The following is a 27772-nucleotide window of genomic DNA, read 5'->3' as shown; positions in this document are numbered from 1 at the left end:
TAAAAAGTGAAGCCAATGCATAAGTTTCTTAAACTTGCATTCTCTCTAGTTGCTGTAAGGGACGACTTCTCTGGTTGTAAAAAGTCAGATTGTATAGCAGTCTATGAGAAAACTACCCTACATCTAACTACATGTATTACCTCAGTAAACATTGTAAACATGATTTTATGGTCTAAATTGCTAGTTTCAAGCATGATGTCCAGTCTGGGAGTTGCCCATGATTTTGCCTGAGAAGTTCAACCCTTTCATAGTGTGTTAATTGTAACATTTGTGGTCATCTAAACATTTATTTTTATTTAACTTCACCCTCTCATGGCACTTCTGCCAATAGCCAAGAATAGCTCAAGTTTGGCCAAAAGGCCAAACTTGAGGCTTCCACAAACCAGTGGGTGATGTCACGAGGACTATCCACATCCACATGCATTTTTTACATGACATTTCATTTAGCTGACGTTTTTATCCAAAGTGACTTAAATGTTTGCTCTATACACAGCAACAGGGAGCAATTCTGGGTTAAGTGTCTTGCTCAAGGACACATGATCATGGATTAGCAGAGCCGGGGCTCGAACCACCGATCCTCCGATTGAAAGACATGCTAACCACCGAGCCACAGTCGCCCAGCATTTAATGGAAAAAGAAGAGGGTTTTTTCCAAGCAGTCCCCACCTTCAACTGTGTCAGTATTCAACAACATTGTGAGGTGTACCGTAAAAGTCGGGTTACAAGCCGCTACTACCTTCGGTCAGTGTCCCCGTTAGCTCGCCGCTGTAGCCAGCTAGCACTCCGCTAGCTCCCCGACAACCACCGAAGATAGCGGGACCAGCCCCTGCTCGACACCTGACTCAGGCAGAGGGGATGCGGCCAGTAGTAGCAGCAGCAGCAGCGCTAGTTAGCGCTGCTGCTAGCTTGCTACAGCGGGGACACGCACCGAAGGTAGGAGCGGCTTGTAACCCGACTTTTACGGTACTTGTATTGTAAACATGTATTATGCAAGCTGATTTTCATGCAACACAAACATGAAAAGGCTGCCTAAAGGTAGGGAAATAACATTCATCAAACCAGCCTCCAGCATGCTTTGCAAAGCATTCAACAGCAGTCTTCCAATGCGTGATTACATGTGCATCCAAAACACAACATGTTGAGGCGTTTAGTTTTGGCTTGAGAGTCTTGTAGCCTAATCTGTTGCTGCATTGTTTTGTGTGAGAAATGACACAGAGGGAACTAAAAGAAAACATTGACAACAAATGCTACATTTTTGCCACATGAGGGCTAAACAAGAACAAAACATGATCATTTATCAAAGTTGTAATGGATAATGTGTTCGCCAACAGTTGCCTTATTACAATTCTAGCAGACATGGAGCAACATTAGCATTCATTTTGAGTTGTGTTTTTGTCCACCTGATGAATGTAAGTCCAATATTATCTCTTTTTTTTAGCTCTATTTTGGTGTTCACTGTATTGTGCCTATATACTCGGTACTCAAGGACACAACCATCAGGATGCAACTCGACAACTTTATTAGTACTTCTTCTCCCACGTATATCCCAACATCATATATCAGTGCGCCCTCACCTGGCCATAGCCGGCCACTACATCTCCCCCTTTTAGATGAACGTTGAACTGCTTTGTCAGAACCTCAAGATGACAAAGTGCATTGAACATTATAGCTACTTTCCAGTTTTCGAACTTATCTTATAATTTCAGGAGTTCACTCAAATCCTTATTAAAACTTAAGTCTAAACTGAGAAACCAACAGAAGAAATTATATTTTACTGTAGCTATTGTATGAGATTACTCACTAGATGCATCCACTCAGAACATAGCTTTTCAACTAGACATTTCACTCTTCAAACCGACTTATGACTTTTTTTTTTTTTTTTTTTAAACATCTTTTCATGTTTTTCTTTTCTGTCCTCTGTAGTGTGTAGGTGTGTGTTTAGTGTTTAAAGGTCCAGTCTTTCAGGAGCCCTAGAAAGTCTCCCTGACCTAGTCATTGACATGTCCCTTGATGTTGAAGGCACTGGTACTTCCCTGAGGTGTGAACGGTTGCGTCGCAGCCGTCCTCCATCCGGAGTCTCCACCTCGTATGAGCGTGGTGTAGGTGCAGGGCCCACAACAGTCCCTCTGGTGTGTGTGGGTCCGATCCACACCTGCTGTCCAGACTGAAGAGGTGGCAAGGTTTGAGTGCGGTGTCTCCGGTTGAACGTTTGTTGCTGTTGCAGTTTCAACACAGTGTCCTTTTCCCTGAATTCCTTGAGATCTGGCCACTGTGGTTGTAGCTGCAGCGGTGACACTGGAACTGGTGTTCTGAGTCTCCTCCCCATCAGTAGTTGTGCCGGGGAGGTCCAGTGTGCCAATGGAGTAGACCTGTAGGCCAGCAGAGCTTTGTGGAAATCACCCTCTTCCTCTAAAAAAGACTTAACAGTTCTGACGGCCCGTTCAGCCTCCCCATTGCTGCGGGGATAACGGGGGCTGCTTGTCACATGTGTAAAGTCATAATCTCTTGCAAACTGAGAGAATTCATGACAGTGAAACTGAGGACCGTTGTCCGTGACTAGCACTTCTGGGCATCCATACCTAGCAAACACAGCTTTAAATCTTGCAATAGTCTGAAAAAAAACTTCAATATAGCGAGAGAAATAGTCTATCATGACTAAGTAGTTCCCATTCTGCCATTGGAACAGATCTGCTCCGACCCTCTGCCATGGTCTGCTTGGGAGGTCAGTCGTGAGCAGAGGCTCAACAGGTGTTTGAGCTTCACGTGCACAAATCTCACATCTCTCGACCATTTGCTTTATGGAAGACGTGATGCCTGGCCACCAGACAGATTCTCTAGCCCTTGCAAGGCATTTGTTGATACCCTGATGCCCCTGGTGAAGTCTCTGCAGGATGTCAGGTCTCATGTGTTCAGGGATTATGAGTCTCTCACCTTTCATGAGCAGTCCTCCTCCTTCATGCAGGACTGACCTCTCAGGCCAGTAGGGCAACAGCAGCTCATGCATATCTCGTCTGTGTTCAGGCCAGCCGTTTTCAATGTATCGACTGAGACGTTTGCAGGTGTTGTCAGAGGTTTGTGCGCTCTTAATTTGCTCCAGCTTTGTCGGTGTGGCTGGCAGGCTTTCTACTACACTGTCCAAGTAAGCTTTGCATTCCTTTTCCAGGTCTTGCTCCGCCTCCGTGGCTGTGGCTGGAAGAGGCGCTCTGGACAGAGCATCAGCCGTTATCAGGTTTTTACCTGGGACATGGATGATGTTGAAATTGAATCTGAGCAGCCTCAATCTGAATCTGATAATCCTCGGCGGAAGGTCATCCAGTGCTCTGGACTTCAGGAGTGTTATGAGTGGCTTGTGATCTGTTCTTATAGTAAAATCTAGGCCGCTCAAGTATCCGCGCAGGCGCTCACATGCCCAGGTCGTAGCCAAAGCCTCTTTTTCTATTTGGGCATATCTTGACTCGGCTTTGGTCAAACTTCTTGAAATGAAAACCACAGGTCTCCACTCACCGCTTAGCTGTTTTTGTGTCAAGACGCCTCCTAGTCCATACGAAGAGGCATCCGCTGACACCATGGTTTCGTGGTTTGGGCTGTATTGGGCTAACACAGTCTCTGACCCCAATTCTTTCTTAGTGTCCATGAACGCTTTCTGTTGGGGTGCTCCCCATGTCCAGCTGTTCTCTGTCTTCAACAGATCGCGAATGGGCTTTGTCAAGTCGGGCAGGCGTGGTGAGAATTTTCCTACAAAGTTCACCATGCCCATGAAACGGCGAACATCTGCCACATCCTTTGGCTCAGGCATGTCACGGATCGCCTTTATTTTATCCGGGTCTGCTCTGGTGCCCTGTGAGTTTATGACGTGGCCCAGAAAACGGACCTCTGTCAGTGCAAACTGGCATTTTTCATTCAGTGAGCCCAGACTTTCTGAATTTCTGTAGCACCCTGTGCAGCCTATCGTCGTGCTCTGCCCGGTCCTTTCCTGTGATGAGAACGTCATCAGCATGACATAGCACTCCGTCAATGCCATCAATCAGTTGGGAAATTCTCCTTTGAAAGTGCTCAGGGGCCGATGATATACCAAAGGGTAACCTCTTGAAGTAGTATCGGCCCTCTGGTGTGATGAACGTGGTCAAAAGCATTGAGTCTTGATGGAGGTACTTGCCAAAAGCCTGATGTCGCGTCAAGCTTTGTGAAAACTCTGGCCCCTTCCAGCTTGGCCAGCGTCTCGTCCACTGCCGGTAAGATGTGTCTCTCTCTGATGACGCTCTCGTTCAAATGGGTTAAATCTACACAAATGCGTAGTTTCCCTGACGTTTTCACAATAGTGGCCTGCGCACCATTCAGTTGGTTCTTCAACACGGGCTATGACCTCCATTTTCTCCATCCGGTCTAGTTCCTCTTTAACTTTGACTCGGAGTGGGATGGCTACACGTCGTGGGGCAGAGAGGGCATAGGGTGGTGCATTGTCTTTCAGCTTAATTTTATATTCACCTTTAAGCCTGCCTAGCCCTGTAAAGACATCTGCGTAGGTTGAGCGGAAGTGTGTCTCTGCATTGTCTATGCTATGGAGCTGAGGAATCATCTGCAGTCTGCGAATAGCTGGAAGGCCCAATAAGGGTGTCGTCAGGTCTTTCACGATGAACACCTCCTCCTCAATCTTTCTGTCACCTCTCTGAATGACAGCATGCACTTGTCCTTTGACCTCCAGAGGTTGACTGGCGGGGCCCAGCAGAGGTCTGCGTGTCACCGTGTAACTGCCGTATTTCTCTTGCGTGTATTCTGTTTCTGGGATGGCAGTCACAGATGCCCCCGTGTCTACTTTAAAGCACATCGGACCACCATTAATGGTAAGCATTTCAGTCCATGTAGACACCTGTGGATGGTCGATAGCTCCCAAATAAGCTGCCACATAATCCTTCTCAGTGGATTCTAGCTTTTGGGATGATCTGCACACAGATGCAAAGTGTCCCCTCTTTTGACATTTTCTACATTCAACATCTTTTGCTGGGCATTCAGTCCATGCATGTGTAGGGGTTCTGCCACACTTCCCACACTGTTTTGGGTTGGTTGAGGCAGGCTGAGGCTGAAAATGGCTTACGCGTTGAGCAGAGTTTTTCCTATAAACCTGTCTCTTACTGTTGTAAGCCACTGCATCCATTTGCTCCGGTGAATCGGCTGCTCGGAGAACAACTTGCTGCTTTTTCACCTCTTCGTGCTGCCTCACTTGAACTATGGCTGTCGCTAAATCCAATTTTGGGTTGAGCTGCATTTTTTCTGACAATTTGGCATTACGTATCCCGACAACAATCCTGTCTCGGATCATCTCTTCACGCAAGGCGCAATGTTCAGCTAGCTTGTGCACTGCTGTGATGAAGTTCTCTGCAGATTCGCCAACTTCCTGACTTCGTTTATTAAACTTGGCTCGTTTAAAAATCACATTATGTACTCCGACAAAATGTCCATCAAAAGCATTTTTTACCTCGTCATAGTCATCTTGTTTATCCTCAGCCAACTGCAGTGCGCTCAGGATATCGTCAGCCTTATCACCCATTGTGTAAATGAGAGAATTCACCTGGTAAGCTTGGTCTTTTTCTTTCAATCCAGAAGCAAGCCTGAAGCGTTCAAATCTTTTTATCCATGCGGGCCACGAACTTGGCTCGAAGTCGAAAGGTCCCGGTGGTGGGATGGTAAAGATGTGATCCATGCTGTGCGCTAGTAGCTTCCGCTAGCTTGTTGTTAGCTTTCACCGTCAAACTTTCTCTCTAGCTCCACACGTCACCGTCTTTTCTCTCCACACCGTCAAACTACTCCGACTAGTTGTCTGTACCATTAGACTCTGTCTGTCGCTGGTTACAAGCTTCTGACACCATGTATTGTGCCTATATACTCGGTACTCAAGGACACAACCATCAGGATGCAACTCGACAACTTTATTAGTACTTCTTCTCCCACGTATATCCCAACATCATATATCAGTGCGCCCTCACCTGGCCATAGCCGGCCACTACATTCACCACTGACCTAAATATCTCAGACTTTAGCTGCTAAGTGCTCCATTATGTTCACTTGCTAGTTGCTAACTTTGGCAGCATGCTGTTTGGTGCTCGGCAGGTAGCGTAAAGGTTTATCAAAGCTTTTTTTGGTAAAGAGTGAGATTGAGTTAAAAATGTTGTGGGCCATGAAACTAAAACAAAGAATTAAAGATATTGTAGCGACTCTGTACAGGCGTCTGTTGGGGGGGAGGGGTCGGTTAGGGGCCTCTCACTCTCTCCGGCTAATCACAGGGAAGCAGTGTACTTGTTGGTAAGGCTGTGGCCTATGATTGGTGGAGTAGGGGGCAGGCGAGTAGTTACAGAGGAAGTGACATTGTGTGTTGTTGTCATGAGAGTGTGGGGAATGCTAAGTGAGCTTGTTAGCTGTTCCGTGTGAGCTACTGTTTGCGAAGAGCCCCTTTGCCAATACTCTTGCAATAAACCTGCAAGTTAAGGAAACCAACGTCTGCGAGTCGTTACTGCGGACGTTACAATATTAAAAGGCTCCATATAACGGTGGAGGATAGTGCTCTGTGAGTTTACCTCACAGAACCCCTTTCACATTAGCCTATACATGGTTACAGTATTTATTCCATTGTTAATATTGAATAATATAAAATGTGGATTAATGCAGCTTTAAAGACAGAACTATGATACTAATTCTTCTTGCCCATTTGGAATTAGAGAAATAGTTCCAGGACCTATTATCACGTCAAGTTTTGGGTAACATTTACCTTATTCAAGGTATTTTCAAGAAAATATATGACGATTACTTAAATGAAAAATGAAAAAACCTTGTGACGGAAAGACAGACAATCCATTAAGGGGCACAGAAGGTTTATTTAGGGCTCTGGCACAGTAGATCTAAATGCTGTTTCTCTGCCTGGGGAAGACATTTTCTATTCACCTCCATTCAACTTGCTCTGCTGACGCAGTTCATTTCCCTGATGAAGGGGGCGGGTGAACTCTCTGCTTTTCCTCAGACATGTTCAGCACTTGTAATACCTTGCTCTAACACACAAATATCTCTAGGATTATGATTGAACAACGACTGCAAGAAGAGGTAAAGTTGTCTAAGCCCCTTCTAAATGTTCACGCTATTTCCTCATCACTGTCGCAAAGATGTTCATCAAGAAGAGTAAAAAGATAGTTCTTCCCTTTTTAATTTTCTGTGAAGACATGATTATTGCCATTCACTTCTGGCCAAGCGTACTGTCCTTCACGCCCACTCATGCCTCTTCCACCCCTTTCCCACACCTACCTGATGATGTGGAAGATGGCTGATATGAGGAGCTCATTGTATATGGCCACGGCCATGTAACGTGGCTCATGGAAAGCCGAGGGCACGGTGCGGACGGCGTAGCAGAGGTACACACCCCACAGCAGGAACAGGATCTCCGCTGGGACATAAAAGAAACAAACAAAAAGGTCACAAGGAGGGTTAAGGACTGGTTTTAAGTTTGTATTGTCTTAAAATGATTTTTTGTTGTTGTTGTTCCATTTAGTGTCTTTAATTAAACCTTTGTATACCCCGCAAGGCTTGTCCCCGCAAGCTGCGACAAGCCTATATAATCCAAAAAGTATTTTTAAGTTTAAAATGCCTCCCTTTAGATTTGAAACTTTCGTCTCTTTCCAAAGTGCCAAACTCAATAAAAGCTGTATAGTTCAACTTTTAGGGAAACACACTGATTTGCTTTCTCTCTCAGGGTAAGATGGGAACAATTGCATGTCTCTGAGTTAAATACAAAAGCTGGAGCTGGGAGGCGATTAGCTTAGCGTCAAGACGGGAAACAGGCGGGGGCTATCTCTCTCCAAAGTTACAAAACATTCCCACCAGAGTCTCTAAAGATCACTAATTAAAATGCTGAATCTGCTTTGTTTGGTCTTTACACAAACATGACCAAATAAAAATGTGTGGTTTTAGGATGGTTAACAAATTATTTTGATTATACTGAAAGGCTACAGGCATGATGGTACCAGACTTCGACAATAAATTCTAACACTTTTTAATTATATGTTTACTCATGCTTTACTAATGCTAAATAGTGTGTAGTTATTATAAAGTGTTACCATATTTTTTAAATCTTAACTTTTCTATTTGTGTATTGATTAAACAAATTAGACACATGTTTAATAGTGAGATGTTGCTTTACCTTTGGACAGAGCCAGGCTAATCGTTTCCCCCAGTTTCAAGTGTCAATCATCTCCCGGCTCCAGCTCCTTATCCTCTCACTCTCAAGAGAGAACTTTCCAAAAATGTAACTCTCAAAATGCTTTGAGCATTGATTTAATCTCTGTTTTTATTTGCATGTTAAATAACATCAGCACTGTTGCTCTGAAAGGTAGGATGCAGAATCCCTGCAATAGTAAACAGCAATACTGTTATTCATCACACACTATATGAAACAAAGATTTGGGAAAAAGTTGATCCTTGACCCTGCGTTCAAGGTCTATGTAACTCCGAATGTAGCAGTTCTTAATTTAGTAAGAGTTCCTGTGTTTTTGCAGTGTTTCCTTGACAATGTGTTGACACCTTGCTGCTACTGTCTGATCTCATGAAGTTCACACAGCCTGCAATTTTACAGTAAAGATGTGTTTAGAAAATTAGCTGTCTTCAGCATTATCAGCATCATTATAAATATATTGGACATTATATGTTCACAGATTGTGCATTTTGGAGGCAATCTAATAACTCTAATATTTGCTGCTCTCTGGTGTAGAACAAAAAGATGATTCTTGCGTTAAAAAAACCCATTTACAAATAAAAAATGATTTTTCCTCTGATGTAAGCTATATGAGTTTGTTGTTTTGTTTGCAGACATAAAGGAGAACCAAAAACTGTGCCAATACTGTGTTGGCATATACGTCCTTAAAGTCCTTAAGGTGATTACGGCACATTCATATTCATAAACAGGCCGAGACTATAAATCAGCACTAATTACTGGGTACTTAGCCTCTGAATCAGGATGCACGGAGAGCTGCGTGCGAGAAGAAAAGGGATAATAATTCCCACTAATGCAGATTAATTTCAGATTCAAATGAATTGGTTATTGTTGGCATTATGAATATTGTTTCGCTTAAGCTACATTTCGCAACGCGTTTCAAGACAAAATAGGATGATTTGTTCATTTCCAGACAAATATGTGTTCACTTGTCAGCATTATAACAAACAAGTGAAAACGCAAAACAAGGAATTAGATATTTTTTCATACGCATCACTAAATTGTTAAACTGCATTGTTGAATCCTCCAAAGCAGCTTTGCAGGGTGCTTCCTGTCCTTCAGTGCAGCCTCAGCACGCCAGTGCTCTCACTGGATGTCACAGCAAACAGCGGGGATCCCTCATTTCATATCTTGTCTCGAACACACACACACAAATACACACTGACCCAAACGGAGGGATTGTTGTGCTCTACGTGTTTCATTCCCTTTAAAGTGCTGCGTTTGTGGAAATCTGTCACGGCAGGAACACACCGTCACTTCCCCTGAAGATGCTGCGCTACTCAGTCGTGTCTCATGAGTGTCCCTTCACCAGCTCCCTCTTCTTCTCTTCATCTCAAATTCTCCCCCTTCCCCAGCTGGTGGAAAACTCTCTCTCTCTCTGCATTGTTACCCACATCCCTCCAAGCTTCATACTTCACAGACTCCACTCTTCTTATTCCCTGCCACGTCCGTCTCTCTCTCTCTGTGTGTCGGCCTGTCTATCAGTTTTCAGAGGCAGACCAAGCTTCTCTCCATCCTCTGCCTCTTTCCAAACAGAATTAGTCTTCCCTGCTGTCAGACTGGCTTCAGTGAGGTGCCCATCACTGCCTCCTGCTTCAAGAGTCTGTCATTAGGAAGCTACTGTTATGCACACACAACGCCCTCTGGGTACCCACCACATACATGAGGGAAAGAAACTTATTTGTGCTTGTTAGCTTGACAGTGTTATAGATTCTGGTCATTTTAGGGACTGTATGCACATTGTTTTTCTTATTGTCTCGTTGTTTTCGGAGAGCAAAGAGGGTGTCTAATTTATTTCATGCTTTTCTTGAGAGATTTTCCGTAAAAAATAAAAAGATTGAATAGGCCAAGAATGCCTTTTGTGTATGACATGGACCATAACTGTGAGTTTGACCATGTGCAGAGGATACAAATTGTTTATCTGTATCTTGGCTTCATTTTCCAATTCACATTGAACTAGTAGTGGCTGGTAGAACTATAAAAATAACAATAGATGAAGATCTTCAGTAGGAATTATTGCTCGCTCATTTATTCACACACTCATTTATTCAGTGACGGTGGTGATACCATGTTAATTTAGTAGCTCTTTGTTCAAAAGTTGCGAGCTCAGTAAAGACAACATGACATTTGTTATATTTTCTATAATTTTGGCAATTGTTATTTCTGTGTGTACTTCTTGAATTCTCTGTTTTAATTTGATGGTAAATTAAGATTTTGTGGGGGAGGGTGTTGCAATTAATTTAAAGGTTAAGTGAAAGCAAATGTTAATAAGCCTGTGTTGTCAGACATAAGATTCCCTTTGTAAATGTTTTATGCGGCATGGTGAGGTAGGTCTGTAAATCATGATTTATGGATGAATGGGAAAGAATAGGAAAGGGAAAGTCAAAGTGCTTTGAGCACAATGTGTATCTACACATTTACTTCAGTTTAGATAATAAAGCCTACATATTGTGGTGATTAGACTGTTATTGGCTTGGATTTTCTTTCATATATCTATATCTAATATCCCGAAATACCATATACTATACAATTCTGTGATAGATCATTGTCTATAAAACTAGATAGGATTGTCCTCCGGAAAGTCCTGAGAGACATGCTTGTGGTGAAGGGCTGTAAAAAATAAATGAGGGACTTTGTGGCACCTCCTGCCCTCTGGAGGTGTTCTGCTTTAATGGCAGCAGCCCAAGACACTAAGAGACGCACTCCATCTTTTATATCAGAGCATCCCATTGGTAATTTAATATACAGAACCATCCATTAAACTGTTTGTGAGCAAACCCTTCAGGGAAAGGTGAATCAAACAATGGACACTATCATCAAAATTCAGAACTGCATCTATTTAACGTCCAGAGCAAAGGTTTTTCAAAATGCTGCTTCGAGGGAAGGATGCTGAATAAACAGGCCTATTACAGTATAATCATGTCTTCAGGCAAGCCTCACTTTAAATAAGTGGCTCTATTTATCTCCAACAAGAAATCTGCTGCAGATAAGTTTATCACATTTATACAATTCCCCAACCCATACCTGTTTATTTCTGACTGACGTGATTGGTCACTTGAACAACAATGGATCCATTGTGCCTCAGACTCGCTGGAAATCGCAAGAAGCAGTTTAACGACCTCAAACAGCCCCCTCTATTTCATGCAATCCATTTGCTGTCGGTACCATCAGTTTCGATAAAGTATAGGAGAGGACTATGGAGCTAAATCCAGTTCATATGTATTTTTCATTTGAAAATAAGATTTGAACCTGAAAAATCAAGTTTTGATGTTGCACAGTGATAAAATATAAAATCTGTTACTGAAAACTGAAAAAAATATTTTTTTGTCAAAGTTCAAAATCAAAACTTGATTTTTCAGGTTCAAATCTTATTTTCAAATGAACAATACATATGAACTGGATTTAGCTCCATAGAGGACTGAACTATTCTAAGTAAATGGGTCACATATGATGCAGCTACCGTATTGAAAACTCAGTCTTTTTGCCTTCTGGTGGCAATCAGTCTTTGTTTACCTTTCGACCACCCTAGCATTGGATCCTCAGGACTTTAAACCCACTCGTAGAAACATCGCTACACTCCAAAACCCCCCAGGGTAACTTTAAGTTACTCTTTAATGAGAGACTCTCTCACAGAATACAAGGCACTATCATTTGAAGCAGTTTTCAGGAATGTGTATCTACACAGTATTCAATGCAGAATCAAACTAAAGTTTAGATAAACTGTGTTGGAAAATCAATACGTTTCCAGCATTTACAATCAAAATGCTCAGTCACTCAAGGTAACAGGCATTTCTTTCCCCCTGACCCCGCCTGCAGCCTCTTCCAAAAGTTTCTAAACTAAAATTGTTCTTTAGCCTTACCCAAGCAGCCTACCCGCAAGCTATAAGCCCAAAAGCTCCTTACAGTGTAGTGGTAAGTAGGAGCAAGATTTCCTCACTTGTTTCTTGTCCTGCAAAGTCATCACTACACATTGGGTACAAGTAAGCACAGAAACACAGAAAACACGCACACTTACCGACAGCCATCATGTAGTCCCATCGATCCAGCAGGCACATGCTGAACTGCAGCCCCTCTGGGGTGAGGCCGACAGCGATCATGGCCCGACTCAGCTCGGGGCTCTGGCACACAGAGGAGGTCCAGGCGACCAGGAACCACAGCACCACCAGCAGGATCACCACCAGCAGCCGCAGGACACGCCAGCTGGTCATGTAGGGCGTCCTCTGGGCCGTGCGGGACAGAAACACCTTTAACACCCTAAAGAGAGAGGAGGAAGAGGACAACAATAGCAAGAATACTTGAGACTGCTGGGTGAAATCATGATGAGTAGTGGAGGTGAGTCAGAGACTCTCTTCATGCGATTGACAACTCACACCCCCGGCTGTTGCTCTTGCTAACATGCCCACTTGAATTAAAAGGATCAGGGAGAAAAGGGCACTGTTAACTAATTTCATTCATGTTTGTTTAAATCATGTTTTAATATCCCTTGAGCTGACGGGATAAATAAAAAAAGGAATAAGTCAGAGAGCCGAATGAGGTTACAGATTTCTTCATATATTTGTTTTCAATCCCAATATAACAAATGTTCTTATGGCTGTCAGTTTTCTTTTTTTATTATTACTTTTTTAGCTTAGAGATGGTCCAACAAATGTGAATGGAGCTAACATATTAGACTGCAGAGGCAGTTTATTTGTAAGCTGCACAGTATCTTCACTGCCTTCTGACACATTCATACAAGGCAAGTCTGCCTCTGTAAAGGGAATTAAAAATGCAACCCATCAGCCAGAATAGTTTTAAAGGGATTTGATGCTGGGTAAGTAGAGCTATAGAGGACAAAGATGAAGTTATATAAATATCCCCATCTAGACAAACAGTCACTTCTCGGTTGACTATCGTCTCTACGCTGTGCTCATCTGCTCTCTCCCGACCAGACTGTGACAACTCTATCTTATCTCTGATATATATTCAGTGAGACCGGGCTATAAGAGCTTGACCCGGGGGCACATTTACCACCCAGCAAGCTCGGGAAAAAATCTAAATGGTAATTTTGCCAAGGGAACACTCTGGGCGACCTTTGACCCCCCTCTACCATCTCAGCAACACTTGCTCTGAGATGGAGAGGAGGAAGAGAGTATGTGTCTCAATAGATACTTCAGCAGGCAGGTGCAGATAGACCTTACTAATGGGAAATTCAAATGTGCTTATTGACAGCACGCATGTGTGTGAGTGCAGACTGAGAGGGAGCTGAATTATTGAAACACTACGGCTGACTCATAGGGCAAGTTAATATCTGGAGAGTAGAGAAGATACATGGGAGGACATAAGGAGAGAGGAGAGGAGACTTGGAGATGAGAGGGCAGGAGAGGAGAGGGAGGAGTTCGGAAGAAAGGAGAGGCGACAGGGAGAAAGGAGGGAGGGGAATATGAGGTGAGAGAAAAAAAGAGAGCCGATAGAATGACATAAGGAGAGGAAAAGGTAGGAAGTAAGAAGAATACAAATGAGGAGTCAAGGATAGAGAAAGAAAGGAGAGGAGAGGAGATAAGAAGACAAGGAGATGAGACGATAGGAAGAGGAGGCGGAGCGGAGACTAAAAGAGATGAGGAGATGGAAATAGAAAGAGAGGAGATGGGAGAAAGAAAGAGTTGGAAGGGGACAAGGGTTTGTTGATACAACATACAGGAAATGTCATTTCTCATTTGCTCAATCTTTTGATTCCAATAGTTTTAGTGTCCAGTACCTGTACAGCTTGAGGATGACCGTGCCATACATGACAGCGAAACCCAGGAGGCGAACCCACCTCAGGAGTATACAGCGAAACACACTGGGATGGAAGTAAATGATCATCACCTGCAGAGTGAAACAACAGTTAATGTTCACACTGAATTTATGCATACAAAGTTTTACTTTATCCCCCACTTCTGTCACACTCCTCTTATGTTCACACAGAAGGAATCAGAAATGGAAATCTTCAGCATGTGAGAACCAGAACTGGAGGCAGATTTGGCCTCGCAGACATCCTACGCATCCAGAGCTCCCGCTGGCATCTTCTAACTGTATGTTGTTCATAGCTTCCAGAACAAATTAGACTTTTGAACGGTTAGTTCTTACCTCACTGGTGGTATTTAAAAATAGATTGCATTGAGTATTTGCAGGTTAACTTGTATTAACAGTGCGTCAAGTGCTTATAAAATGTCAGCCTTTCATTTCTAACTTGGTGTGAGCTTTATTCGCACCTACTACTGTTAAAGCTGAGGCTGTGACAGGCTGACGAGATAAGTCTCATGTCAAGCTGTAAAGATCAGGTCTTCCATTTGCGCTTCTATTGCAGCTGCGTTTTATTTCATTAGTGTGTACCTCATGGGCACGCCCATGTCAAATCTCCAGTGTCCCGAGTGAAGCTGTAGATCCAATGCAGTGACTCTATTCGCATTTCCACTGAAGCAAAGAAAACTGGCTTTACTCACCTGCGGATATACATCCTCCAGGAATGACTCCTTCCTGAGTCCGTATTGCTAAATGTGCTTTGCATCAATTCACAAAAAGCATACGCAGGTTCTAAAGTTTAACCTTAATAAATACAGACTGCCAAATGCAGTGTTCCACATGTAAAGATTGATTGAATGATTCATTAATAACAATTTATTTAATGATTTATTTAATACTACAAATCTGTAATCCTTTCTCATATTTTTGATGCCTTTATGATGGTCATCTTTATACCAGCTCCCAAATTGTACAACTTCCATAGCTCTGAGATGTGCTTGAGCTGAGCCAGCAGTGAAGCGCATAATCATGTAGCCAACACTGTAGACACAGTGTGGAGGAAAACTTCTCCTACTCTTTTTGTAAAATGACAAAAAAAGAGAAACAGGGGCTGGATCACGGTGCCTCCCGCTTTGCTCCCTCCAACCAGCCAGTATTTTATACTTAGAGATTTCAAATTCTGCACAAAATAAACAGAATATGAGGTACAGAAAAGCTGAGCTCTTGTCATGAAGCTGCTTGTTCCATTAATAGCAAATAGACATAATCTTAAAGCTGGAGTTCCTGGTTGTCACAACTAAATTTCCTTTGAACAAGTATGGTCATCTTCACTGGAGAGACACACTAAACTCATTTACTGTCATATCATATAGAGTCTCTATACTTTTGCACTTTTCCTGGTCAATGTTCCTTTCTGCACAAAACACACACAAGCACGCTCTATTATTATTTTGTTTAGTAGATTTCATATTTTTATTGTACACTCTTCTATATTTATGTTTCTTGTCTTTTGCAGTACTTGATTTTATATTCATTGTCTCTTGATTTTATTGTTAAAGCACCTAAACTCCAAGGCAAGGGATATCCTTATCCTAATCCATCAACTGGAGGTTAATAGTTCACAATGTGGCCAGAATATAATTTCAAATGCAGTAGAAACACATTCCAGAGAAGTGCAGCCAGTGATTCAACCCAGCTCCTATGATGCCTTGGCATTCAAGAGACAGCAACTGTCCAAAGTAATTAGGCAAACAAACAACGGCTCCTGTACCATCTTTCCCTCACAAAAGAAGCAGAACATCTGCGGCAAACTCAACTAAGAAGCCAGCCAACCCCGAGGCTGCAAATGTCTGGGTGTAAGATATGTTCAAAGAAAGGGGAAACTAATGTGTGTACTAGGGCTGTAGCAAACGGTTATTTTAGTAATCGAGTACCCTGCCGATTATTCCATTGATTAACTAAAAAATAATTTTGCTTTATTAAGCAGCTATAGTAAATATACAAAAGTGAAAATGAGACGGAATAACGAATTGCTCCCAATTGTAAAAAAAAAGCAACATTGCTTGAATTGCTTATATCTGTCCATCTGGCTTCATCTTTCGGACAATGAACCGTTTTTTCCAGGACTGACGCCAAACTGTGAGTTGGACTTTGTGTTTTGTGCTGAGATGATGTAATCATATTTTGGTGTCAGCCAATTCCATTTTGAACATTGTTTTTAAGGTAATTCATTTATCTGCTAATTTATTTATTTTTTATTAGTAGATTGCTATTCTTTATTTTAAAAGAGACTACTTTGTGTTTTTGTTTAGTTCTTTTTTCATAAAGGATAAATATATTTTGAAACCTTTTTTTCAAAAAGCTGTTAAGTTTTCAGTGTCTGAGTTTAGGGGGGGTTATCTAAGTTTCACCGAAATCAGGTAAACCTTCATGGTATCTATCTTCGAAACCAAACCCAAAATTCCTTAAAGTTTGTTTCAGCAATTTGAGTTTTATTTGTAATTATTTACTATATGTACAGAAATGCAAAGTAAATGGTGTGGTACAAAGACAAAGCGATCAAATGACAACAATATCAAATCTGACATCTATTCAGGAACTTACAATTAAAATAGATTCTCAAGACGCATAGTGAATATGCATTGAAGTAATGTCACAGGAACATGAACAATTAAGTAATCTAGCTTGTATCTTGCTTTTATTGTCACATTATTCAATGTTTGTTTGTATAATCTAATACAAAACTGACAGCAGTACCACCCATTCAACCAAAATGTGTCTCAGTGTGTAATTAAAATGTCATAACATCCCTATTTCAGCCTTTAGTCTGTCCACTCTCAATTCAGCTATGATATATAGAAATGTTCTCTAACCTCCTGATTGAGAATGTGTCACACAGAGTCAAAGCAGTTTCCTTCCGGCCACAATCATCATCAAAACCTTGCGGTGACAAAGTCCGTCATTGGTATGCTGGTCATGAGAGAGTGGAGCCCCAGGTCCATTTTATCATAACAGGAATAATATGTGTTCCTTTTTAGTGCTTTGCTACTGACTGAGTCACTGTTTAGCTCAGGATCTGCTCAATTAGTTGATATATGATATTAAGAATTGAATTTGATGTATTCATTTTTAAAATTGCAACCTAATAATTATTCTCAACATATTTCAGACAGTTAAAGAGATTTGTAGAAGACAGTCTTGACATGATTCATAGCTTTAATACCAATAATGCACTGAAAAATTACTCATTTTCTAAAGGCTAAGATAATTTGGGAAATATGGTATCCTATTTCCAAGGAGTTGGGTAAGAATCACATGATATCAGTTTCATGTCTGGGTATTAAGTATGGAGCTAAAACCAGGAACAGCTTGGCATTAAGAGCCGTATCCAAAGTTTCAAATTCTGCCTACCAAAACCTTTAAAGCTAACTAATCCATTACTTTAATTTGTATAAAAACAGAAGTATTACAAAAAAAATTGGGTGCAGTGACTGTGTGCAGCTTCCAAAGACTGTTGTTTGTGAGGTTGCCATGTTTAGTACCTTTGTGCCAGCAATACCAAATGAATCTGCCAGATACTACCTGTCAACCCTTTAGCTGTTAAATGCTCCACTGTGTTCACCAGCTAGTTGCTAGCTTTATCTCTCTCTGTGTCACATTACATATAGTCTTTTGATCGCTTGTTCATATACACACATTTATTAGAGCAGCTTTAGGCATTATGTCTTTTTTAGTAAGTAGAAATTAATATGACAACTGATTTGATAATTGAACAAAACAACAGACAGAGACACAAAGTAATAAATGTGTAAAGAACAGATAAACAGACCAAATGTTGCCAACCCTTAAGGGTGCAACAATTCACCAAGCACTTATGTTAACCTGCGGTTAGGATTAGCATCCTGCCTGGCAGCTTCATCTCTTTGCCTCCTGAGTAAACATCCAACCTTCCAGCTCTCTGGTATCGCCTACATGACAGAAAAAAACTATAAATCACCTCCACAAATACAAAGTAAAAGTAGGCCACACTGTTTCTTACACCCACATACCAATGCAGAAATGCAAATCCCTGCACAAATGCACATGCACACTTTCACAGGAAAATGTGAAGATTTAAAGCCACCCCATCCTGCCCATAAACACACGCACACACACACACACACACACACACACACACACACACACACACACACACACACACACACACACACACACACACACACAAACACACACAGACACAAACACACCCTTTCTGCAGTGCTACCCATGTGGACTACTAAGTCACGGGGGATTGCACAATAAAAAGCCACATTTTTATATTGCCCAGAAAAGAAGGTGGCCCTCCTGGTTTGCATCCAACCCCCCATGCCTCTGCCATCAATTAATCAGCAGATGTATTTTTAAAACAAGTTGTGCTAGAACTTGATGGACTGTTAAAAAATGCAACGAGCACCAGAGCGGAGCAGCTGCGCCAAGCTTAGCTGAGGAGGCTGGTTGTGGCTGCAACAAAGAAACAGGAGCAGCAACAAACGTTGAGACTGCGGAAGAGGAGACAGACACAAAGGAGGGACGGCGAGAGAACATGCAGAGGGGTAATGAAAGCAAAACATGGGGGAAGGGTGGACAGGTAAAAGGTAGTGACATGCAGGCAAGGTGCTTACAAATGAAGGGGAGGGGCGAGATACAGCAGAGCAAAGGGAGCAAGAGACTCTTGATTGTGTCCAAGTGTGTGTGAACATCAGAGAGTGGCAGGATATTTTTGGGAAGGTTTTTTTGTGTACTTCAGTTATCCTTGGGGTGAGTGGAATGAAGCAGAGGGTGGCTGGACGGATGCAAAATGAAATCCATTTTGAGCATCACAGCTAGGGTTGGACAATATTGCTTTAAGTACATAGATACAAAATAGTTTTCTAAAAAAAGTTGAAAAGAAAGACACACATTGATATGAATAGGTATGGCCTTGAGACACATATGTTGCAACCCTCATAAGTGGCCACAGTATTGACAATTATTCAAATTATTAATAACTTTCAGAAATATGAAAGTCAAGTCAAACTCCTTGGATGTGCAAATATACTTGGCAATAAACCAATAAACCATTTCTGATTCTGATATTGCCCGAGCTTAATCACAGTAGAAATATACGCCAAGTGTGGTCACTAAAGGACAAACCTAGAATACCTGAGACTCTTCATCTGGAACCAAAAACTATCCGACTTTCTATTCTAATGCAAATACATTTCTTAGGGTAACACTTCAGTACATTTAGAATAAGGACACAAATATGTATTCTAAGAGTCAGCCAAGCACTCTGAAGCTTTTTCTTCTCAACAGATTCGTTTTCCTTCTTAAAAATGGCTAGCATCCAGCCATCAGGCCTCGTGTTTGAGGAGCAGTGGCTCACTGTTGGCATTCTGTACAAGTATTTGAAGGGGGTGAATTCCCCGGTTGCGTCTGATCTCCCTGTTACATGGCGCTCGGGTTTCTTCCATCTGTTTCCCTGCTAAAGATGGGCTTCTGACGCGGCGCTCCAGGTGCACTGTGGGCTGTGTACACAAGTGCAAATACACACCTATGCGATGCACGCTGGCACCTACCTGGACCTGTTTACGCATTCAGGAAACAGGAAGGCTGGCAAAGGCACACAAAAAGACCCACTCGTACTGATCATGCACCCCAACTATTTGCTTTTTCCAGACAATGATCATAAGTACAGAAACAGCATTTTGCTGCAGCTGAATAAGTAGGAGACAAAATTATTAGAATTATTTTTAGTTAGAAGCTATGTAACAGACTGAGTAAATTGTAGCTGCCATTTAAGATCAGAACACTGACTTACTGGGAAGTAGAGCAGTAAAGACCCAAACAAGATGGCTTCCAGTAGAATGAGACCAGATGTGCGGATGTTCTGTTAATGGGGAGAGACACAAAAGAAAAAAAGATCAATTAGTCAATCACTGACAGGGAAAATGGGATGTATTGTGTGTTGAAGGAGTTTAAAAAAATATTATCTGTCATTAGATATTAGTTTCCTCAGGTTCGTAGATTGGCACCGAGTCAAAATAATGTATCAATTCCTGTTGCTGTAAATCTTTTATTGCTGTTGGTTGAGGAGTTGTAGCTCCAGCTGCTTTGCCATTGCAGGCAAATGCAAATACTTAATCATTGTCTCTTTCAAAGCAAACAAACACAGAGGTGTTGAATGTGTGCATGTATATATATATATATATCTAGCAAGTACATATACTTGCTAATGTTTTGCCATCCCCTGAAACAAGAATATAAGTGACGATAGCACCTTTTCTGGATTTAATTAACCACATTACCTCTTAGAGGACTTTCAGTGTTTTTTTATGTAAATTCAAAATGCTCCGGGGATATTTATTGTGAACTGAAAAAATGTAGGAGAATTTGAGGCAACACTACACATGTCTATAAATAGCACACCGGGAAAGATTCAACTGAACTTTGCCTGAGGAGGTGTTGTGGTTGTACTAATTCTACACCGTGAGGATCTCATATTTATTTCACTTTATTCTATGAAAAGTCTATTCTGGGTTATTCCTCTGGGATTAAGGCTAACTGGAATGCTTCAAAGCTCCTGCTGTTGCTATTGTAATCAACCTCAAAATCAGTACTTGAAAATACATCATTTATGTTTGTATATGTAATATCCCAAAAGTCCCCAAATTCCCTTGAAATAAGGAAAAGAAATCACACATTAGTTGTTCTGTTGTGTGTAGAGGGTTTGTGTGTAGGCCAACATGCAGCATTGTACCGGGAGGAGGAGATCAGTAGACAGGCAGTCTCAACTAAGCCAGGTTTTTTACATTTTAAATATTTGCATAGGCTACAGTATATGTATTTATTTATGTATTTTTAGGCCTACATATGATCATTGTATATGGGCTATCACTGTAATGTATTTGATGGTAATATTACACATTTTGTAGCCGTATTTGTTTCATTTAAGGAAAAATCCTTGAAGTCCAATTTTTTGTACTCATCTCTTTCTCCCTTTGCATATTGGCCCTATCTGCACCCAGGAAGAACAGCCAATGCAGCTATTTACACCCAGGTGTATAGAGCATGGCAAGACAAGCACCCAGGTGTCCGTAGTCAACAATGCTATTTGCACCTGGCTGGAGAAAGCATTGTATACTGTAGTTGTATATGTAGCGTACAATACATAGATTTTTCCTAAACCTAAAAAAAAGTTGTGCGATCAAAAATCTGTTGTCTGGTAATGTCATATTGTACTGGCAGGGAATAATAACCTTTACATGTTCGATCACAGCAGATACTATAAGTGCAGTTACACTTTCACACTAACAGCATTTGATTTGCATCCTACACCCTTCCACAGTCACTTCTTTGTCCCCCCTCACCTTCTTCCTCCTGAAGTGGTAGACCACCACCATGCCGGCCAGGTCCAGCACCATGCACAGACCCTGGAAGGAGGCCACCGCGAGCCGCAGGGCGCCATCCTCCTGCACCAGGCAGGGTGTGTCATCCCGGCAGTAGGGGCAGCCCTCGCGGCACGGCAGGCACTTACTGGACACGTCAGAGGACTCGTCTCTGTTAAAACCCTGCTCCTTACCTGAGGACATGAAGGCACTTTAGTTGACAATCAGAACACAACATGTTGTTGTTTTGAATACGTTCTGGTACTTTTCTGGTTCTCTTCTAACCGATGAAAGACAGCCTTCTGGAAACGTATCTAATCGCAATTTAGAACATGGGTCTTACTGTAGTTTTTTCATCCATTATCAATTAAATTGATTTGGTTTAGCCGCCACACACTGACTTCTCATTAAATGCTCAGTTAATCAATTTGAAGGAATCAAAATCATCAATCCAATAAATAACAAAGCCTCTGGGCTGATAATTACAACAATGCAGCCTTTAATTAGACAGATGAGGGAATAATGAAGGAGAGGACGACACCGCTCCCTTCACCACTCTGGTCTGCATAATTGTTGTTATACCAGCATGTGGCACACTTGGATGTGGTTTATCATATCTGTCCCGAGATTACTTTTTCAAACGTCTCATTTGTGAGTGTTCACATCAGCATGATTGGTTCTGTTAAGTGCCTTTGAAACCCAAAATCAATTACAAGTAAAGAAAGGGCAGGCGATGCCAAAAAATATAATCTTTTCAATCTTTAGTCCAAATCCCACATTTTCAACCCCATACACACACACACACACACACACACACACACACACACACACACACACACACACACACACACACACACACACACACACACACACACACACGTGCAGCTCCTCTTGAAATACGATGGTTGAAGTCCCAGAGCTCATTGACTATGCAAACACTGCTTACGTTGCTTCAGTAGAGCGTGATTGCAAGAGAACGAGCAAAAAGTACTCTGGTAAGGATTAAACCAATTAAGTGGGAATCGACTGGACATTTATGGACCTAATAATAGACAATAAACAGTATCAAGATTATCAATCATGCAGTCACAGATTTACGAAATCACACAAAGTGACTTTGTTTTTCCAGTTAGTCTCATGTGTTTTAGGGTTTGGAAAAGAAGGGAAGGACTTTCTTTTGCCTTTATGTTGTAAATCCAAGTTAAACTGTATATTTTCTCTGTGCAGGTGTAGCACAGTCACCTCACAGCAAGAGGAGCCCAGGTTCGATCCCCGATCCCGGGCGATCCTTCTGCGTTGTCTCCCCGTTGCAGCGTGGGTTCTCCAGCTTCCTCCCACGGTCCAGAGACATGCAGCTAGGTTAATGGACTCTAAATAGCCCGTAGGTGTGAATGTGAGTGTGAATGGTTGTCTGTCTCTATACCTGCACTGCGATAAACTGGTGACCTGACCAGGTGAACCCTGCCTTCACCCAATGCCAGCTGGGATCGGCTCCAGTCACTGCCACTGTTTCATACTGAACCCAAAATATTTTAACACTTTTGTATTTGTATACACCTACATCTGGGCTATCTGTTTGATTATTAGAGGGGCAAAACAGGTTCTGCTTTCAGTGGGCAACCAGTCCGTTCTTTTATTTGACTTCTGATGGTCAAATCATTGTCATGAAGAATGGAGAGAGGATAGAAGGAAAGAACGATGAGTCAGAAAGATAAACCACATTATGGCACACATGTGGGGCCAGGTGAGTCCACACCTCTCCATTTGGGGGCAGTGGAAAAGTGTTTTTGTACCTTAAACTGCATGAATAACAAAAGAAGAACAAAAATTATAATAATCATTATCTCAGTAAGGAAAACCTCCTACTTAGCTCAGAGTACACAGTTAGCTATTAACTTCAGCTACCTGGTCAAAAGGTAAATACTGGAAGGTGGTGAAACGCTTTGCACAGAACCTGGTGAGGAAGAAACACTTGTACGTTATGGTGAAACGTAAGTAAGACCGTCTTCATCTTCTGTACTGGGAAGTATTTCACAGTGAAACGGGATATACGAGAGGTGTACAATTCCAAGAGGGATTTAATTCAAATATTTTGCATTTGATTGGATCGTTATAAAAGTGGGTGGGCTTAGAATGTAGATGATCAGGAGCTATAGAGCTGTGGCTCCAGCTTCATCTCCGATGTTTCTAAGTTGTGCATTGAGTGATGCATAGATGGGGTGATAGCATTGCTTGAAATTGGTCGGTTCTAGTTTATTTAAGCAACTTTTCATATTCTGTTTTACAGGAAGAAAGTATCATTGGATTCTGATATAAAAATAAATCTTTCTTGCATATATTGTTAAATAGGTGCACATCATGACCGAGGATGTGATCTAAAAGGGTTAAAAAGGACTTGACTTTCATAAATTGTGCAAACATTTGTCAATTTGACATGTGTTTGTTTTATTATGTAAATTAGATTTTAAGCTGACCGACTGCTATGACACAGATCTATCCATCTGTCCGTCTATCTGATAGAAGATCACCAGCAAAAGTGTCATTGTGACATTCTAATGAATATTAGAAGATATGTCATGTTTCATGAGATTCTACTACACATTGCAGAATAATTCATTGTTTTTGCAGGCCGTTTTTCTCCCTCCATCCTCTCTCTCCTTTGATATCTGTCCTATTGGCCTGTTGCTAGGGAACAATACAAATCTATTTCCAGTCTGGCCGGTTTTCTGAGATGGAATAACAGACAGGTTTCAAAGGGAAATCAGGGTCGCAAACTATTGCGACCCAATCTGAGCTGCTGCAGTAATTTTGAATGACTAGGTTTGCATTGGGTTTGTGAGATGAGTCTCTCCACAGACTGGAGAGACTCATCACGCTGCATTACAATAAAGCTGTAGCTTTGCATACCCTCCCTCGAGGTGCTGTATTGTTGGAGTCAGGGGATGAAAACCACAGCAGTTGCTTGATTATCTCGCTCATCAGGGCCAAGCTTTCTGCTCAAGGACACTGCAACGCTTTCAGTCAAGGTGTCAGAATACAGGCATTCAAAACCAAAGCAGGAGGATTGATGGTAAAGTTAAGGATGTACTTTAAAATCACAAGAGTGAAAGGAGAAGCATCAGAGGAGAACCGGTCCAAAACCAAGTTGTGTTTAGATTTTTCAGCCTGTATTAAATTGTTGGTTGTCAAAGTATTTTTGCCAAGCAACAAAGTGCACAAACCACAAATTATATGTTAACTACGTTTTTACTAATAAAACATAACTATAATACTCGGGATAAATAGCTTTACCTACAGAAACATTAACAATGCTGCTTCATTTTCAGATGAGTTCAGGTGGAATCATTTTGAATAATTTTTCGTTTCATTGTTAGCATTAGCTACCTTTTGCTAGCCAGCTACAGCTGACAACGTCCGATGGCAATATTTGTCATTTCAGTTGACAAAATCCATAGTTGTTGACTTGTGTTACTTCTGGGTAAAATCAAAGTGAAATGGTAAATCTGCCATTATGAGCTGCATGAGAACAGACCCTTGACAGACGGAGCAACAGTAACTACGGGTAGCAGAGTGACTAATCCTTTATTAAAGTTATTTTCCTTCATCATTCGTTCTCTGCCTACAGTTCGCAGCCACCTTGTATATCCAACAGGTCTGTGATTCAGAAGCCACCAGTAGCTCCCACTAGAACTCAGAATAGAAACATAGTAGACATTTCCACAATAAGAACAGTCAAAATCCTTTGACTGAAGCTTGAGGTTTCATAACCTCACAGGCCCCAGGATACCCATTCAAAGACATGAGAAGAATTTCAAACAAAATGTGTCGCTGTCAGCTGGAAAAAAAATAGACGTTTTCCTTTTCTTTTTTCATAAATCCCAAAAGCTTGCTTTTGAACAATTCAAAGTTATAATCTGACAGCTCACTGCAATATGTTTTTTTATATCACAGAGGGATTTTTAACCTACTTTTAAACCCATTGAGTACCACTCGGCTGGGATGGTAGAATCCTCTCCTGCACTGGCACTTGTACTTGTCCAACACAAATCCATGGCCGACGATGGGAATGCACTAGGAAAAAAAAGACATGTGGATTTTGGTTGAACATATAATATCACAGGAGTTAGGTGCATGGGTGCAAAAGTGAGAAGCTGAAGAGGAAATTATGTGAACCAACAGGATGGAGGAGGGTGACTGGGTGAAAAAAACTATATAGCTTTGTTTTGCTTCTTGAATCCAAAAGCAAGTGGGAGTAAAGTGATGACATTCTTTCTGGTATTTAGGATGTTCAGAAGCATAATTAAATAGTATAGGACACAACAACAACACAATCTGTCTTCTACATTTTAATAAGTCTATTATAAAATGTAATATTTTATTGTTTATTATAGTGAATTGAATATTTGAGTAAGTCACATTAGGCTCTTGGGAATGATTCATTCTTTTCTGAAATTGCATGAGCCAAATACGAGAAAATAGTCTGTAGACTAATCAAATTGAATTGTTAGTTGCAGCCCTAAAGTAATAAAGACAGCCAATTATATCATCAAGAAATGAAAGTGTGAGGTCAAAGTTATAAACACACATTCATTCATATTTTTAGTATTTTTTGCTCCAAAGTATGCGTCAAAATGCCTCTTGAATGAGATTTGCATTTGCAGTAAATATTGTGAAGATATGAATGATACACAGGACCCAAAGGTGATTTTAGAACAGTTTACAAATAGAGAACGCTGTTACATTTATAATGTAAAGAGACTAGAACTACAGGGTTTTACAATCTTCATCTTTCACTGAAATGAATTGCAATGATAAGCAGGGTCTCAGCGCTGTAGTTAAAACAGACATTACAAACTGACGAAAGTGCAGTCCCATGTGTCTTCCAGCTGATGATTAAGCTCCTCGCCAGGCCCCTGCCGTGGTCCCAGTTAATGAACTTGTTTCAATCATGTTATTGAGTCTCCTACATCGTTTACATGCTCCTCTGCAGCGTGAAGCAGAAGACGCTCCAGTTATAAACATGCATGGTGTCAGGGGAAATCACAGGGATTTGCCAAGTTACAGGGAAACTAATTAATATCTAAATTAAGAATTAAGGGTTGTTTTCAGAATTTAAGCGTCTGCATAGTTCCAGTTTGCATCGATAGCTACAAGAGCTACATGGGCTTACACACCATCTGGAGCAAAAACACTTTCACACACAGGCACCGTGTGGATTGTGCACACTCATGTGAATGCACACGTCCCTGTACTTAAATAAAGCTGCAATACATTTGACATGAATGTTCATAAATAGTGCATTGCATTGCATGCTTTCAATACCAACAATATATCTTCTCAGGGACAGCTGCTGAAGAACAGCAGGACTACATTTATACTTCATGAATCTGTCGCTAGTCTTTATATGATTTTGATTGTAATAAAAAGAGCCCATGCTGAAGGAATTTACATTTTGGGAAAAAAGCTCATTCGCTTTCTTGAGTGTTAGATGACAAAATCGATACCGTTCTCATGTGTGTGGGCTATGGAGCGACATGTACAGGCAGGCATGGGCAATTAGCTTATTGATGCATAAAGACTGGAGGCAGGAGAAACTAACAGCGAGCCAGGCTATCTTCAAAGATCAAAAATAGGCCTAGCAACGCCTGCAAAGCTCAGGAATTAACACATTCTCGTTTTTAAACTTTATCTGTGAATGTATGAAACACAACAAAATACATTCCTGTATTTATTGTTCAATTTTGTTTTACTTTAAAGCTAAAGCTCCATGCTAAACTACGACAGAGATCAGCTTTTTTTTTCAAAGCTGACAAACAGTTTATTTATAAGAAAGTGATTTGTGGCACCATAATCAGCCACAACAGAGTATACATATTTGAGAGAATTTGGAAGCAGGGTTTTGAAATATTTTTTGCATTTCCCTGATTGTAAAAACACTCAATACAAACCAATACAGCATTGTAGGCTTCCTGGACAGTCCAGCATAATTCTTTCCATCACTATTTACTGCGTTTCAGCATTTTTGTATTTGCCCAGTGACTTTCAGCTGCACTGAGAAATATTGTGTAAACTAAACCTGACTTAAAGCCATAATGAAAGAGTTTACAGCCACACTAGCTTCTCTGTGAGGAGGAGAAACATCATCATTTTAACATGCTTAAAATGACAATGTTAGCATGCTGATGTGTATCATGTTTGCTTTTTTTTAGCACTGAACACAAAGTACAGCTTCTCATGGTGGCGATAGAGGGGAAAAAAGTATTTTGTGAATTTTGGAAATGATCACATCTTATAATAAATAAATGCAACTGTGCAGAAAAACAGAATTAACAGAACGGATAGACATGTGAAAAAGAAGA

At 41.2% G+C, this 27772-nt stretch overlaps 1 protein-coding gene across 1 annotated transcript in view; it reads right to left on the bottom strand.

Moving 5' to 3' along the window:
- Window positions 1–27772, bottom strand: part of gpr158b (G protein-coupled receptor 158b) — a gene marked incomplete at both ends in the record, with an annotated part of 58138 nt that overhangs the window by 11219 nt on the left and 19147 nt on the right. Inside the window, 6 exons of the mRNA XM_079221076.1 lie at window positions 7287–7425; window positions 12263–12501; window positions 13982–14091; window positions 19847–19915; window positions 21396–21607; window positions 25382–25484. Of these exons, the coding sequence (XP_079077202.1) occupies window positions 7287–7425; window positions 12263–12501; window positions 13982–14091; window positions 19847–19915; window positions 21396–21607; window positions 25382–25484 (872 nt within the window). The remainder of the gene's footprint in view (window positions 1–7286; window positions 7426–12262; window positions 12502–13981; window positions 14092–19846; window positions 19916–21395; window positions 21608–25381; window positions 25485–27772) is intronic.

The sequence above is a fragment of the Taurulus bubalis genome (assembly GCF_910589615.1).
Source record: "Taurulus bubalis genome assembly, chromosome: 1".
In the NCBI taxonomy this organism is placed as follows: Eukaryota; Metazoa; Chordata; class Actinopteri; order Perciformes; family Cottidae; genus Taurulus; species Taurulus bubalis.
Note: the sequence above shows the minus strand (reverse complement) of the source record. Positions and strands in the feature narration are given on the sequence as shown.